Source organism: Peromyscus californicus, unplaced genomic scaffold, assembly GCF_007827085.1.
Source record: "Peromyscus californicus insignis strain IS unplaced genomic scaffold, ASM782708v3 Scaffold_1__1_contigs__length_55948999, whole genome shotgun sequence".
NCBI classification, from domain to species: Eukaryota; Metazoa; Chordata; class Mammalia; order Rodentia; family Cricetidae; genus Peromyscus; species Peromyscus californicus.
This window is the reverse complement of record NW_026294492.1, coordinates 20,276,502-20,292,950: the sequence shown is the minus strand read 5'-3', so window position 1 is coordinate 20,292,950 and position 16,449 is coordinate 20,276,502. Positions and strand designations below refer to the sequence as shown.

General features: G+C 49.7%; 1 protein-coding gene across 3 annotated transcripts in view; it reads right to left on the bottom strand.

Annotated features, from left to right (window-relative positions):
* Positions 1-16,449, bottom strand: part of Dpysl5 (dihydropyrimidinase like 5) — an 86,818-nt gene that overhangs the window by 3,751 nt on the left and 66,618 nt on the right. For all 3 annotated transcript variants that reach the window (XM_052746075.1, XM_052746074.1, XM_052746076.1), the window contains exons 4-12: positions 16,270-16,449; positions 15,529-15,597; positions 13,023-13,067; positions 11,193-11,268; positions 9,929-10,085; positions 6,003-6,144; positions 3,526-3,668; positions 2,838-3,045; positions 549-717 (exon numbers count right to left, since the gene is read on the bottom strand). In XM_052746075.1, coding sequence (XP_052602035.1) covers positions 549-717; positions 2,838-3,045; positions 3,526-3,668; positions 6,003-6,144; positions 9,929-10,085; positions 11,193-11,268; positions 13,023-13,067; positions 15,529-15,597; positions 16,270-16,449 — 1,189 coding nt within the window. The remainder of the gene's footprint in view (positions 1-548; positions 718-2,837; positions 3,046-3,525; positions 3,669-6,002; positions 6,145-9,928; positions 10,086-11,192; positions 11,269-13,022; positions 13,068-15,528; positions 15,598-16,269) is intronic.

The following is a 16,449-nucleotide window of genomic DNA, read 5'->3' as shown; positions in this document are numbered from 1 at the left end:
GCACACAGGTCTCAGTGAGTAGGCCAGAGACGAAAACAGGAAACTGGTAACTAGTTTGGAAAATGAAATACCCACACTCCAAAGGTCCCACCCTCTGGAATTCTAAGGCTCAGAAGGAAGGGTCTAGTGTCCCAGAGATCACAGTAGGGTATTATTCAGTGCTCCCCATTTCCAACAGATTAAGACTTGGGGCTGGGAGAGAGATGACAGACAAGTTGAGGTCTACTGTGTCAGAAGGAGCCACTGGCCAGTCACAGCTCTTGGACTGGGGCAGGAGAGGCCACTGGCTAGTCTGGATGTTTCTGGGGTACCCTGTATGCAATGTCTTCAAGGTGTCCCAAGGGATGAAAACAGCGCCAGAGAGAGCATCTGGCGGCCCGTGGCCTATCTAGCAGCTGGTATGCTCTCCCGGTCCTCCCAGCCATCAGCCTATGTCTCTAAAAGCACACACTGCATGTCCTCATGGCTCTACGAAGGACCTACAGCCTGCAGCCCACTGCCCGGGCCTCCCTCCTGCCTGCCAGCTCCCGCCACACCCTCACCCTTACCAGAAAGGCTGAAGCTGGATTCATGAAGGTCCCGCATGCCCCCATGCCGGGTGACCGGCCGCGTGGGAGTGTCTGCCAGGGGCGTTCCCATCTCTTTTTTCCCAGGGTGGACAACAACGGCGACGTCCCCTAGGTAGGGAGTGCGGTCCACTCCCCTCACTTTTAAGGTCTAGTGAAGAGAAAAGACAAGGACGTCAGGGCCCCCGCACACAGCTGCAGCCTTCTCTGCTAACACATGCTATGTATGACACACAGGATCCAAGACACACAGGGGACAGGCTTCTTGCTTCTGCAGTCCAAGTGCTGAAGAATGCCGTTCTTGCTTCTGCGTAAGACGGGTGTGTGCATTGCACGTACAGGTGCGCATGTGCAGAAAGTGCCTCCATCTCTGCCCTCCACTTGGGTGGAATCCTTCCAGGGGAGTTTGGCAGGGATCCAGTTGAGGAACTCCTCCACAGTAGACATCCGGGCACATGCAGAGGTGTCCTGACAAGGCCAGGCTCCCAACAGGCCAGACCTTTTCTTTAACTGTGGTCTGACAGTGCAGTGAAAACATCCGCTAGGTACAGTTGGTTCGGACACGGGACACTGCCAGAAGCAGTACTCAATAAAGGGTTAGGAGTCGCACCACACAAACCAGACCACCAAGGTTCCAACCTCAGCTCTGTCACTTAGAGCTGTCCTGGCCCAGGTCAGTTATGGTGGTGACTCACTATATTAAAAGTGACGGGGACAAAGTGTGTCAGAGTGTTTGCCGGTGGCAAGGGAGCAGCAGCAGTAGCAGAGATGTGAGCACTGTGTCCTTTGGGATGGACCTCCAGTGCACAGTTGCAGCAATCTGGCCAGTCTTTAGAGAAACAGCAGGCTCAAGGGAGTTTCGAAGGCGTCCTTAGCATTAGCAAGAAAGGACAGGCACTGAGCCATCAGCCTGGGTATCGGGAGGAGTTTACTGGTCACAGATACACCCACCAGACTCCCTGTGTGCTTTCCTTTCCCATTTAAATTTTATCTAAGCCGGCGGCGGTGGTGCACGCCTTTCATCCCAGCACTCGGGAGGCACAGCCAGGTGGATCTCTGTGAGTTCGAGACCAGCTTGGTCTATAGAGCAAGATCCAGGACAGGAACCAAAACTACACAGAAAAACCTTGTCTCGAAAACCAAAAAAAAAAAAAAAAAATCTATTGAGATTGTAGCGATGGCTCAGAGGTTAAAGGTGTGCACAGCTCTTGCAGAGGCCTTGAGTTCAATTCCCAGTACCCATGTGAGGTGGCTCACAATCACTAGTAACTCTAGCTCCAGGGACATCTGTACCCTCTGGCCTCCATGGGCACCCTGGAGTATATACCTACTCACAGGTACATACATACATGTGTACACAAACACATGCACACATTAATAATAACAATAACAACAACAACAATAATAATAACAATAGATCTATGCAAAGTGGGAAGTGGAAACCAGCATTCTCCAACTGCCACATACGCTCCCGAATGGATGGTGTTAGGTAGCATCCAGAGAAAACAGTGTGTTAGGGCTTGAATCTGGAATCCCCCCTGCCCCCAGGTTCACATCCTGAATGTTTATTCCCTGGCTGGAGGCCCTGGAATCTTCCGGAGACGGGACTTGGCTGGCTGAAGTCGGTCACTGGGGTGGGCGTTTGAAGGCTCCTAGCTGGCCTCTAGTTCTGGCTTCCGGCTTCCTCCCTGCCTGCTGCACGTGAGCAATCACTCTACCAGTGGTTCTCAACCTGCCTAATGCGACCCTTTAATACAGCTCCTTATGTTACGGTGCCACCCCCCAACCATACAATTACTTCATTGCTACTTCATAACTATAATTTTGCTACTGTTATGAATCATAATGCAAATATCTGATGTGCTGAGAACCACCGCTCTACACACTCCCATTATCATAAACTGCACCAGGTTACGTTAAAACTTCTGAAATCATGGGATCAGTTAACCCTTTCCTCCCTCTCTCTCTCTCTCTCTCTCTTTTTTTTTTTCGAGACAGGGTTTCTTTGTGTAGTTTCGGTGCCTGTCCTGGAACTCACCCTGTAGCCCAGGCTGACCTCGAACTCACAGAGATCCGCCTGGCTCTGCCTCCCGAGTGCTGGGATTAAAGGTGTGTGCCACTACCACCTGACTCCTTTCCTCTCTTAAGGTATTCTGGTCACATTGATTCAAAAATAACATACAACATGAGAGGTAATGGAGGGAAGCAAAGATGCCCCCCAACAGGGGCCTTGACCTCGTCCCCCACATCTTCTTTCCTTCCCTGCCTTACCTTCTCTCTCTGCACCAGCTTCTTATAGACAATGTCTGGGAAAGACCGCAGAGGACAGAACTTGCCAGTGCCCTCCGCACACATGAAGACGCCGTTCTCATACACGACACGTCCCCTACTGATGGTGACCAGGGGTACGCCATGGCAGCGCATGTTCTCATACAGATTGAAGTCTCCACCCTGCACCTGGGTGCTGGCTGAGATGGTCCTGGTGGGAGAGGAGGGTGGGACAAGATCTGAGCACAGGTAAAGACGGTACAGCTTGATGCAAAGAGACGCTGCCCCGTGGGAAGGAATGATACCTAGAACTGTCTGATATGGGCTTAATTCCATCCCCTCACAATTCTTGTGTTGAAAATTTTACCCCCAGCATCTCAGAATGGGACCATATTTGGGCCCAGAGCCTTTAGAGAATTAATGCAAAAGGTTATATACTTTTGTATATAAAAAGTGTGTACTTTTCCCGTCTGCCTGGTGTCCTTAGAAGAGGAGACAGAGACATTGGACATGGGTATACAAAGAAATGGTTTATACATGAGCTCGGGAGGCAGACAATCACCAGCATGTCACTGCCACATTCCTCTCTACTTGAAATGCTGCAAAGATAATTCGCCTTTGCAGTTCTGTAATACAAGTTCTTAAAAATCCCAAGTCCTCCTAGTCCCAGGAGACTAGCGGCAAGCTTTACTTTGTGGCTTCCGGGTCCCACACCACCACATCGGCATCGGCTCCGGGGAGGATGCGACCTTTGCGAGGATACAGGTTGAGAATCTTGGCTGCGTTGGAACTGGTGACGGCTACGAAACGGTTCTCATCCATCTTCCCTCCAACCTGGAACGAGGTAAAAGTGTCAACTCAGCCCGGCTCTGGACGTGTGGCTCCCTTCCCAGGCACTTGCTACCCAGCCTGTGGTCTTCTAGCTCAGAGGGCCACAGCTGTGGTCCTAAGGCAAACAGCTCGATCGGCACTGTCCCACTATGAGTCAGCTGGCAGGGCTTGAGGGCCTGCTTGTCCCTTTATCCCTCACCCAGCCACCCTGGTGACTTGAGCCAAAGGCCGCGTGCCTGGGACAAGCGCACCTCCTGAGACAAGCTCCGCTTATACGCCCACTTGGGATGACTAAAGGGCTTCCCTTCATGTGCAAAAGCTTACGTCCTCTCGTTTGCTGGTGTTCTTCCAAGGCCCACACAGGACGCCTGAAACTACAGGGAACCGAGCTCTATTCACACTAGGCTTACTTCATATACGTGCACACCTACGACCAAGTCAACTCCAAAGTTAGGCACGGCAGGAAGCTGACAAGAACTATTAGAATAATTGAACAGTACACTGTAACAGAAACTATTAAATACTCACAGTATAGGCTGTGGTAGCGCATGCCTGTGATTTTAGCGCTGGGAAAGCTGAGGTAGGACTCTTGTGAATTTAAGGCCAGCCTGGGTTACAGAATGAGTTCCAGGCCAACCTGGGGTACAGTGTGAAACCCTGTCTCAAACAAATAAACGACTCCCCCAAACTTACAAACTGTTTTTAGAATTTTCCACTTAATGTTTTGTGGACTGTGGACCACCTGACACTGTAGATGTGTTCTGAGAGAGCTACCTGCTCTGCCGCTGTGGATCTCTCCTCAAGGGACATGCCCTGAGCTAGGTCCCAGCCTCACCCTGAGCAGATGGCTTAGTGTTTATGACTTCAAATCTCTTTGAGCTCATACTGAGCGTTGGGAGTTTTCCATGATAGACCAAGACCGAAAAACACTTACTCTCCATGGGCTGAACAGGTGGCATTCAAATGAAATTCCAGCCCCTATCTTTTTTGAAATTCAATTAGACAAAATATACCCAGAACTTTATATTCATATCCCTTGACCCAAAAATCCCCTTCTAGAAATCTGTCCTAAGGAAGTAATTAGAAATGGTGACGTTCTCCAACAAGGACTCTCCTACAGCAGCATTTGAAGTGTGAAAACCGGAAATAGCCAAAAGTTTCAAAGGAAGAATTAAATATAGTATTCCCATTGGAGGGAGTATTATGTCGTAATTTAAAAAAAAGATGCTTTGAGCCTAGAGACGTAGGTAGTGGTGGAGCTCCAGCCTAGTGTGTATGAAGAGCTAAGCTAGATCACAAGTAGCAAAAACCAGCTTTTTAAAAAGCCCACAACTTTGTAGAGTTCTAGGAAGACACTCACAATGACTTAAAATATGAAGAAAAACAAGATGAATCCAGTTACTAAAATAATGTATGTAGCCAGGCACAGTGGCCTCCACCTAAAATCCTGGCTCTTGGGAGGATGAAGCAGGAAGACCGCCCAACATTCAAGGCCAAACATGTCTACAGAGCGAGATCCTGCCTCCAAAACCAGAAGGAAAGATCCAGTACACGCGCTGAACTTCAGAAGTACACCAAAATGCTAACGTTCTAGGTAGCAAATGTATGGGATTTTTTTCCTTATGCTTTTCTGAACTTCTCACATGTCAATAACAGGTCCTATCACTTTCTAATGAAATGGGGTGAGCCTCCCACGCATATAAGTGTGAGGTGATACTACGTTAACTAAACATGACCTACTGACACTACCAACTTCTTTGCCTTGCTGTTGGGTAACACAGCTCTCGTGCGAAGACTAGTCTCGGTGGTCAACTTGACTCTTGACTGGAATTAACTAAAACCCAGGCAGCTAGGCACACCTGTGAGGGATTTTTCTTGACTGGATTATTTGAGGTTGGCAGGTCCACCCCGATGCTGGGCCATACTCTCTGGTATATATGGACGTGGAAGAAGGAAGCTTTTTCTCTTTGCCTGCTTGTCCTCACTCTTGCTGGCAACTTCATCTAAACTGCTGCTGAAGCATTCCTTCACTGATATTAGAGCTACTTTGTTGGGATTCCAACATATACTAAAGACCAGTTGAGACATCCAGCCTCATGGGCTGAATGACTACTGGATTCTTGGACTTTCTGTTGGGAGACAGACATTGTCGGACCAGCCTGTGAGGTACTCTTCAAGATCCTATATATACGTGTGTGTGTGTGTGTGTGTGTGTGTGTGTGTGTGTGTGTGTGTTCACTCTATCAGTTCTGTTCCTCTAGAGAACCCTGACTAACACACCCTCTAAGAGTGGGCTTGGCTGGAATCTTCAGTGCGGGCAAGACTGCAGACACCTACCACTCCCCTCTCCCAGATCACGCTCATTCGATCCTGCACGCCGCTCACACCGTGTGGGATCTTGGTGAAGTCTTCCTTGCCCATGGCTTTCTGCTTTGTGGTGAATGGCCGGTGATCTGATGCCACAATATTCAGCGTGTCACTGGGGAGAGAGAAGTGGTGAGTGAGGGGACAGGAGACTGATGCCCCAGGGGGTGGGGACAGGTTGAGGGGAAAGCCTGGGCTTGGGAACCTAGAGAATCCATTTCCAACCTGATCTTGCTGCTTCCTTGCTGAGTGATCGCTAGTGGTTTGTTCCTTTCATTTAAGTGAATAATTTATCCATCTATAGAATTGGCATATGCGTGGGGCATGTTCTGGGAGACTTCTGCAAATGCTTGGGTTGGTGATTATTAAGATAGTGGGCGGAGAATTTGCCCACCATTTAGAGCTTAGCTGGAGTGAGATGGTAGAAGTGATCTTAATGTCCAGGGCTCACATGCCAACTTGTTCTCACCAGCTCGCTGGCCCCACACTCTCCCAGCAGGACATAGATAGTAGGTGCTTGACAAAGCTTTTCCAAGTTCAGTGCTAGACTTGCTAAGTGGCTGGGAGCCACAGCGCTCAAGAGAAAGCGTCCCAAGACTTAACAAGCTACTGTCTGGAAGCTAATGACCAGTTCACCAGTTCACCAGTGACATCCATGACAAGGTCTTCAAGCAGATACAGAACCAGGGAAGGGTGCTCAGAGAAGCATGCTGTGGCCAGGTCTCTGCCAAAGAGGGAGGCAGACAGACGGACGCCCCTCCCTTCAGAGATTTCTGGACCGGAAGATGCAGCGATGGGAATGCTTATGCCACCAGGGCAAAGCAACCCTCACAGGGACCTGGCTGCTGCAAGATGATGCAGAACCAGGGACACTGCTGGGAGTGCCCCGTAGAGCCCCCGAGGGTCTCATGTCTTGGGGATAAGCACATGGGCTAAATGGGCTGCCCACTCTGAAGGGGCCCGGGGAGCAGAACAGGGTGTGATGTGGTCTGGGGGCAGATTTTGAGGCTCTTGGGCAGTTACCGGTCAGGCTACACAGAGGGCTGTCTTTCCCCGGACCTGGCAGGCCCAACAGTTAAGGCTCTTGCCAAAGACTAATGTCCCTGGCAAGTCCACGGCAAGATGACTCAGCTCTTTGGGTGGTAGGGCTGACCTCAGCCTAGGCTACAGAGACAGGATGAGATGTCCGGAGAACAAGAGTGTTCTAGAACCCCTGAGCCTCCCCATACCCCCTGCATCTGCAGAGGCCACAAGAAATGAGTGTGTGTGTGTGTGTGTGTGTGTGTGTGTGTGTGTGTGTGCATGAGCAGGGAGATCAGAAGACAGCTTTCCTTCTAACATGTGGGTTCTGGGGATTAAACTTCAGGTGTCAGGTTTGGTAGCCATTGTCTTTTACCTGCCCAGGAAACCAGACATGAAAATAAAGGACAAATGTGGCTTGTACTTTTTATTCAAGCTTAACCTGAGAAATGACGCCATAAAGGAAATGATGGGTGAGCAACTCAGATTCTCTCTCTCTCTTTTTTTAATTCCTTTTTATTTTATGGGTATGGGTGTTTTGACTGAATGTATAGCTCTGCATTATATAGATGCAGTGCCTGAGCAGCCAGAACTCCGGCCCCCTGGGACTGGAGTTACAGACGATTGTGGGTGGGTGCTGGGACTTGAACTCAGGTCCTCTGGAAGAGCAGTCAGTGCTCTTAACTGCTGAGCCATCTCTCTGGCCCTCAGATTCTCTTGTAGGAAAGGTAACTGATGTCTGGGTTTACCAGCCAGCATTCTTCATCACGTAAAGTATACCAACAACATGTTATAGGAGAAAATTATAGGAATCATAAATTCCTATAAATAGTTAAAATTGTGCCCTGAATCCTATAAAATAGCACACATTTACAATGTGCACTGATTAAAAAGGAACTAAGACTATTTCTCTACCATATGACATCATAATTCTTACATGAGAATATATTTAAATAATTAAAGTCAATTAATTATTCAATGAATAATGCTTCCTTTTCCTGTCTGTTTGAGTATGGGTAGACTGAACACTTACTGTACTTTGGTTCCTTTGGCAAATTTTTTTGTAGCAAGTGGAATATTTCAAAGGACACTCTGACTTTGAACCTAGTCTTTATTACAGCATTATTTTTAATATGTAAAAATGATTGTTGTGTGTGTTTGCATGTGTGTGGCTGCACACGTGTGCATGCATGCATGCAGAGGCCCAAAGTTGCCATCATGTGTCTTCCACAGTGGCTCTCCACTTTATTTATTGGGTCACGTGGGTACCTCCCTTTGGCTATCAGACTCTTGAAACAATGGACCCCAAGAAAGTAGAGTTTCCCCAGAAATCTTCATGCTGAGAGAGACTGGCTGGAAGCTTGGTGAAAAAGAGGAAAAACTTGTCTCTCTGCAAAGAGATTTCCCACTGATCTGACAACTTGCCAGACTATCTTTTAAGGAGAGATGGGAGCTGGACAGTGATGAGTCAATGTTGGGCAAGACCACACGTTGACCAGTATAGCTTAGTTATGTGTGCCTCTTACCCTCTCCGGAACCCCAAACTTCATGTCAGGGCCAGAAGACAGACTTCTCTTCCAGGGGCTGAGAGGGGCTTTAGGACACTGTCCCTGCTAATTTAGCCTACATCCAAGCTCTGGGTGAGACACAGGTGGTCTAGCCTGCTCTCCCACCAAAGCGATAGTCAAGCCCCATGAGGTTCCTGCGGCCTGGGGCACTATAGAAAGTGTCCTGGAGTAAGTGGCCTCACCAGGGCTCTTGCTGGTACTGGAAGCTGACTGAGAAACATGGCCTGGGCAGGGAGAAGATGTTCCCACCTTCATTCCTCCTCCACCTGCTCCAGCATGAGCGGAGAGAGCTGGGGGGGGGGGCGGGGATTGGTCAAGGAGACCACTATAAACTAGACAGGACTTTAACAGCCAAAGGGAAGAGAAAGTAATGTCTCTTCCCAGAATGCCACTAGCAGAGGCTAAAGAAGCTGCGAGCTGTCCCTGAAACAAAACCAACCTTTTCATGACGGTGGCTTGCCAAATCCAGAACATTCCTTGGACTGTTTCCTTCAGGTTGGGGTTGAGCATTAGACAGAGCGGGGATTGAGAATGGAGGTCAGGAGAGGGTATCACAGGGATGGAGAAAGACGGGGAAGGGGACAGAAAGAAGGAAGGAATGCGCAGCAGGAGGAAGGGACACACAAGGAGGGAGAAACTGAGGCAATAATAGGGAGAGGTCACGGTAAGCATGGCTAATCATCTCCACGCCAACCGGATTGAATTAAGAGCTGCAAGGGCATTTGTGAGGTACGCCTTTGGGTGTGTGTCTGTGAGGGTTTTTCTAGAAAGGACTGAGGGAGGAAGAATACAAGCTGTACTATCCTGAGAGCTGAAAATCTGGGATGAGTAAAAAGGAAAGAAAACCAGGTAACTCTCTGTACTTCTCTGCTCTCTGTCTCTTGACCCACTGAGATGTGGAGTCCTAGCAGCCTGCTCCCAAAGCCTTCATGGAGGACGGTATCTCTGGAAAGGAGCCAAAAGAAGCCCCTTTTTCTTTTAAAAGTTGGCTCTCTCAGGTATTGCAGTAACAAAGTAACTAATGTAGTCAGGCAGCTAGAGGACGGGTCCTATCCCCCAGCTCCCCACTGGGCTTCAGGGTGAGGTGTCAACGGCCTCTGAAATGCTGGTCAATGGTCTCACTCCAAATCAAGTTGTCAGAGGCGCTCAACAGGATAGCAAGGGACAGTTGGGGACAGGTTCAAGAAAAATCACCCCGAGGGCCCAACAGAACCAAACCCAGGTTAGGTTTGGTTTCTAGAGTTGAAAGACATCACCTGAGAGACCTATAGCCCCCCCTGTGTGGAGTGCTGTGCTACTCCAACCCCTTACTTGGCCAGCAGGCTCATGAGGTAGGTGGAAGTGTTGGTGTCCAGTCTCAGAGGAGGCACCGTGACGTAGGCGGCTGCATGGGACCAGTCCTGGTGGTAGTAATGCAAGCCTGTGAGCGTGGCATGCGCGTTGGTGGTCTCGGCCAGCACCACTTTCCCTGGAAGGAGAGTCGAAAGCATAACCAGGAAGGCCCTGGTCTGTGAGGTGACTGGGCTGCACATCTCGCTACACAGGTAAAGGAGTCGAAAGCCAACAGGAAAAGGCTCGCCCCAGCTTAGGCATGAAAGGCCCAGAGACTTTCTTATTGGGCTGACCCTGGGCAGAGACAGGCGTGGATTTCGAGGCCAGGAAGCACAGGAGAGAATTTTGAGGAGTCTAGTATGGCCTGGCTGTGTACGGATAGCAGTGGGGGAGTGAGGCAGGGTGATGGTAGGGCATGCACACATTGCCAGGCCTAGTGGGCAGTCCAGGCTGTTCTCTGGGCAGGCAGGGGATGTGCGGGTTCTGGGAGCTGCTGGAGTGAAATCCAGAAGCAGATTCGGAAGTCAGAAAGTCAGGGGAAGGATCCATCAGCAAGCTGGGCCAACAGTCCAGCTGGGACCCCTCAAGGGACCTCAGCTGAAGGAGAGGCAGGATGTGGGGCCCAGAAGTCAAAAGGTTATGAAGGCCGTGGCACCCACGCTTCTGACTTACACCCACAGGGTTCTACCCTGACTTTGTTTCTTCTGTTACCAGTACCCCTGATAAGTACCCCTTACCAGTACCCCAGGCTACAAGCTTGAGTACTACCAGGAGGTCTGTACTGGGAGTCACACAAATGCCCCTTGAGGGTCAGATGCAGGGTTCAAGTGGCGAGAAAGGGAAGTTGGGGGCCCACACACTGTTATTTCACCCTGCTCCCCCAGCCTCCCCCCCCACATGCCCACTGGAACTGGTTTAGCATTTTGTTAGTTGCCAAGGTAACTGTTAGTTCAACATAACAGACCCAAAGGACATCAATTAACGAGTCAATTTAGGACTGTAATTTTACTTGACCTGGTCAAGGTAACAGACATTTCTGGAAAGCTGCTATGCATACACATGTGAGGAGAAGGGCTGGTTTGGATCTACTGAGCCCAAGCTAGCTCAGGGAGCTCTGAGACAGACAACGGTGAAGACATGGGAAGGGCAGGCTAGCCCTGGTCTCAGCAGCCAAGCCGGGCAGAACGGGAGCTGACGGACCCTTCTCCTCTGATCCCACAGCACGAGGTACCAGGACACTTACCTTGCATCTTAGCAGTTGCGATCACATCCCCAGCCGAGATGCTGGACACATTGACCAGGTAGATGGGACAGTGAGTCTGAAGACAAGAGACAGCAGGAAGTCGCGGTACCTGCCCCCTTCCCCCCAAAAAAGCTGCTACGCACCCAAACCACCCCTCCATCAGCCCTGTACCAACATATATCCCCGTGTGTCACTCGTCACTCATCCCTAGATGAGAGTTCACACTCGGGATGCAGGGCTGGTGGTCTGAGCACACAACAGGGCGCTCAGAATTGTGTGGAGCGAGGCGGAAGCAGACGGAAGCCAGCATCGGGGACCACCAGTCCAGGAGGTGACCTCAGGCTGCAGCTGGTGAGTTTAAACCTCAGATTTTCTCTGATCTCATGGGTTTTTTCCTGCTTCATTTTTTTTTCTGTTCATAAACATCATGACCCAGAAACAGTCATGTGTGACATCCTACACCTGACATTTTGATGCCTGTGGTCCAAAGGTCGCTTTATCAACAGACAGAATGTACCCAGGAGAAAAAAAACCAGGCTCAGAGGCTAGGCTGGACAAAGCTGATCTTGTAACATCTGGACTGTCATATGCATCAGCTGTGCTACAGAAGTGTGCAAACATAGTCCATGGCTTAATGTCTTTGGGTACTTTTGCACTAAGATCCAAGGAGCTGATGGTTGGTCAGACCCTTCCTGATTGTGGGCTGGGTGTCCACCAGGAAGTAGCTGGTAAGAACTGTTGTCATGACAACAGAACAACGTCCAGACCTTTAAGGAGCTAACAGGAAACCTTCCGAGATGCCTTTCTGTGCCTTCACTGGTTATCCAGTTAGGAGACAGGGGCTTTGAGGTGCCTAGCATGAGCTGATTAATCCTAGGACTGGTTGATAGGCGGCCTCCCTGTCCTCTACATTCCTAAGACCACACTTCTGTGTTTCCATCCTTCTGGGCAGCCCAGGCCATTCCAGAGCGGAAGGTCCCAAGCAGGAGCCCTCATTAGAATCACGAGGTTGGGAGAAAACAGACATCCTCTCAATACAGAATGCTGGGCACTATCCCAGTTTCTGATTTACTGGGTCTCTCTGGAGCTCGAGAGCTTGTTTATCTGAAGCTGTAATTCTGACATGGTGCTGATTTTACCATCCAGGAACCACGCCACAGGAAATCTATCCTTCTAGAGCCGGTAGTTCAGATTATCTGAGCAAATCAGACCCTTCAGCGACATCCTGCAGGAAAGGACGGCCTTTCCATGGCACAGAGTACTCTCCCTTGCTTTGGTTCCCCTGAGCCCCGGCAGCTGTACGGAGCAGACTAAGTGATGCCGCCACTCGGATTTCAGATAATGAAGTAGCGGATCAGAGGGGGCATGATGTGCATGATGTGCAGGTGGTTGAAAGCATGTATTTATCAGATAAGAGCAAGGCTCTGATTTCAGGCGCCATCTCTAGCTGGTTCCCGCCACGCTCCGCCAGTGCCTTGTTAATGGCTTTTCCTGAATCAAACCCAGGATAGAAGCTGGAGCACAGAGGCCCCAGCGGCACAGGGTTCAATTCTAACTGCCTAAGCCACTTATACTTGAGCAATGAATCTCCGCTTTAGTGCTCCAGCTTCATCAATGCGTGGGGCAGAGAGCTGGGGCGGGCAGGATGCACACCGGAACCCTGGGACTAACACATCCCTTCAGCCGGGGGCCCGGGAGCCACTTGGGGCACTGGCCTCCAGACAAGAATGAGTTCACACCACGGTCCCGGTGTGGAGGACGGGGGTGGGGAGGTGGGGGGTGGGGGGTGGAGGGGTGATGAGGGGGGGAGGGGGGATGGCGATGACTTACCCTGTTTGCAATGGTGATGACGCGGTGGGTGGCCTCGGCTTCCAGCTGTTGAAAACAAGGGGCAATTAAAAGAACCAACCGTCCCCGGCTCCTTCAAGCCAGCCACATCTGCCTGAGCGCTCTCTGTACAGAGAGCACTGGAGCAGCATCCGCAGCAGAGGGGCTGGCTGCATCCACAGGGACTGGCTGTGGAAAAGGGCAAGACACCAGGCCCCAACCACTAGGACCTCCGTGGCAAGACAGATCCCGGATTTAGGATACCAGGTGCCTAACGGTGTTTGCCAGGCAAGCCAGGTGACATGAAATTGTTGCTTGGAAACGACAGAGCTGTCCTCTGACTGCCACAGGCGTCCTGTGGCGGCCTCCCCCCAAACACAAGGTAATAATGAAATCTTTAAAAATGTCTTAAGGCAATGCAAGGATATTAAGCAAGTCTCACCTCTCCCTGTCTGCTAGTGCATTCATTCAATGGCTACCACAGAAATGCAGTACACATACATCAAGATGGAGGTTAGCCCAGGTCCGAGTGTCTGTACCCTAATATTACTGACCCCGGAGCCTAAGCATTCTCTATGGTTGGGGCTGTTTGCACACCTCAGGATGTTTGCAGCATCCCTCGCCTTTATCCATCAGAGATCAGCATCACTCTACCCACCGTCCCTGCTGGGCCAATGAAAACCATTTCTAGACCCTGTCAGATGTTTTCCGGACCGTCAGTCTGCCCTGGCACAGACCCAAGTCCGTCCCTCTTAAGCAGTAGATGCTGACTGTAACAATCATTGCTGTTACCAAGCCTGGCTCTTCCTCTTGTTACCTGGCACAGACAGCTCAAGCCTGAGTCCGAGTTGGCCCTGCGTCAACCTTGTCACAGATCCACCCTGTGGAGCAAGTGCTCCGAGTCTCCAGGAACCTAGGCCGTCCTTACACTCACAACATAGCAGAGGGTGACCTCGAACTCCTCTCAAATGCTAGAATTGTGGGTGCATACCCCACTTTCAGTCATATGTGGTGTTGGGTATAGATCCAGGACCTCATGCATGCTGGGCAAACATCTACCAACTGAGCTACATTCCCAACCCTGGTGCATATTTCTCTACAGATTCTGAGGTGCCCAAGCAGGACCTACATTTAGACCAGTGACTAGCAGGGACAGGACCAAGGTGGGAAGAAGGCAAGCCAAGTTGGCTCGTGGGTGATGGTAGGATCACACATCGGATCTCCTGGAGCTCCAACTACTACCCCGCTATAATTGATTGATTGACCAGAGAGAGGCTCTTGCTATCCAGCCCAGGCCCGCCTGGAACCTGAGCTCTTCCTGTCTCAGCCTTGCTGGACCTGGGAATACAGATTCCACACCGTCCTCCCATTATTCTGCGTTTTAGGCTTTGAAGAAAAGAGAGGTTGCTTTCTGTTGCAAATGGTGACCGTGTCTGAACAGGGGACCAGCACAGGAAGGTATCCTTTATCTACCGTGACTCCACCAGAGCAGAGTCTCTCAGCAGCAGACTACTGGATATCCATCCATGTCAATGCCCTATGAAAGTGCGCCCAGGGGTACAAGCAGAGGGCCACAGGGCCTTTCCTGCCCACCCTGGTGAGTAATATGGATGAGAGAGCATGGACACCGTGATTTGTTTTTGGTGGGAAGGTCTTCCTCAGTTAGAATCTCATCACCAAAGCGCAGAGTCCTGGCTTCAAGCTTAATTTTCTTCTAACACATCAAGACTCTGTCTCTTTTGTCTCTGCACTCAATTATGGACAAAGTGACCCTCGAAATGGTCTCTCCAAAGCCTTGAGATTAGAATTAAATGGGGCATGACGGGGTTTACCCTGTCCTTCCAAAGGACGGTCAAGGTACCCTCAGCATAGGTTTTTTTCCCCGGGAAGCTTCTAGATGGGAATTTCACCCATGGGGGAAAATGATGCAACATAGGTTTCTCCTCTGAAAATGACATAATTCTATTTTTCTTTATTTATTTTCTGAGAGAGGGTCTCATGTAGCCCAGGCTAGCCTCAAGCTTGCTATATAACATATTTTTGACATTTCTTCTAAAAGATTGCATGAGTGTTACGGTTTGAATACGTAAAGTTTCCCATGGTCTCATGATACAAATTCTTGGTCCCTAGACCAAGGTGGTATTTCTAGAAACATAGGGCAAGGCTGAGCTGGAGGAAGGAGGTCATAGGGATGGGTCCTTCCTTGGTAGTTCCCTGGCCACTTCCTCTTTCACTGTCTGCTTCCTTCCTGGTTGATCATCAAGTCAATAGCTCTCCTCTGCCACACATTCCTGTCACCATGACGTTCTGCCCAAGTGGAAATATCCACTGAATTCTTTGAAATGATGAGCATGCACAAAATAATAATAATAATAATAATAATAATAATAATAATAATAATAATAATAATAAGTTTTCTCTCAGGTTTATTTTCAGTGACAGAAAGCTAGTGAATGCAGGAAGTCTATACGAAAAAAAAATGACCGTAGACACAGGAATTTTCTCCTACCTCCTCTGGACGGCTGATCTCGATTCCTTCTGGGCCTGTGATGCCCAAATCTAGAGCCTCCTTAGCACCCTGAATAATAGTGAGGAGAAGAACAACCGAATTACAGAGATACAAGAAACTACCAAACCTAAGGGGCAATAAAGCATGCCAGACATGTCTTCCTTCTGTAACGCACACTTTCCAAAGAATAACCCCGGGATCTCATGCTGTAAACTTCTCCTAATTCTCTCCTCACTTCTTACATCTTAACATTCATACAAAATGATTACCCAAGACTTAAAAAAACCGCTTGGATTATAAGGACATAAGGAGAGATTTTAATATATATATTTTATTATTATTATTATTTTTTTTTTTTTTTGGTTTTTCGAGACAGGGTTTCTCTGTGTAGCTTTGCACCTTTTCCTGGAACTCACTTGGTAGCCCAGGCTGGCCTCGAACTCACAGAGATCCGCCTGGCTCTGCCTCCCGAGTGCTGGGATTAAAGGCGTGCGCCACCACCGCCCGGCTTAATGTATATATTTTAATACACACACACACACACACACACACACACACACACACACACACACAAAGTTTGGATTTCAGACCAAGATTTGGCACCCCAGATGTTCACATCTCACACCATCTAATTACTTGAATTACACGAACCTTGAAGGACAGTGACAAGTGGCCAGGGTGTCCCTGCGCGCTGTGCCCAGCGGCCCCACCCCCACCCAACAACCTCCATTGCTGACTTGCCTCAGCCACAAGCTCCCCATTTTCAGCGTGGACTCGGGGGATCGCCCCAATGTCCCTGCAGGCATGAAACACTTGGTATAGCTCACTGTCTCGAAGCATGTACAAGTCCTTGTAGGTCATGAACATCTGGAAGGAGTTGACCCCCTTCTCCCTCACCAGTGTCTCCATTTCTGCTTTCAC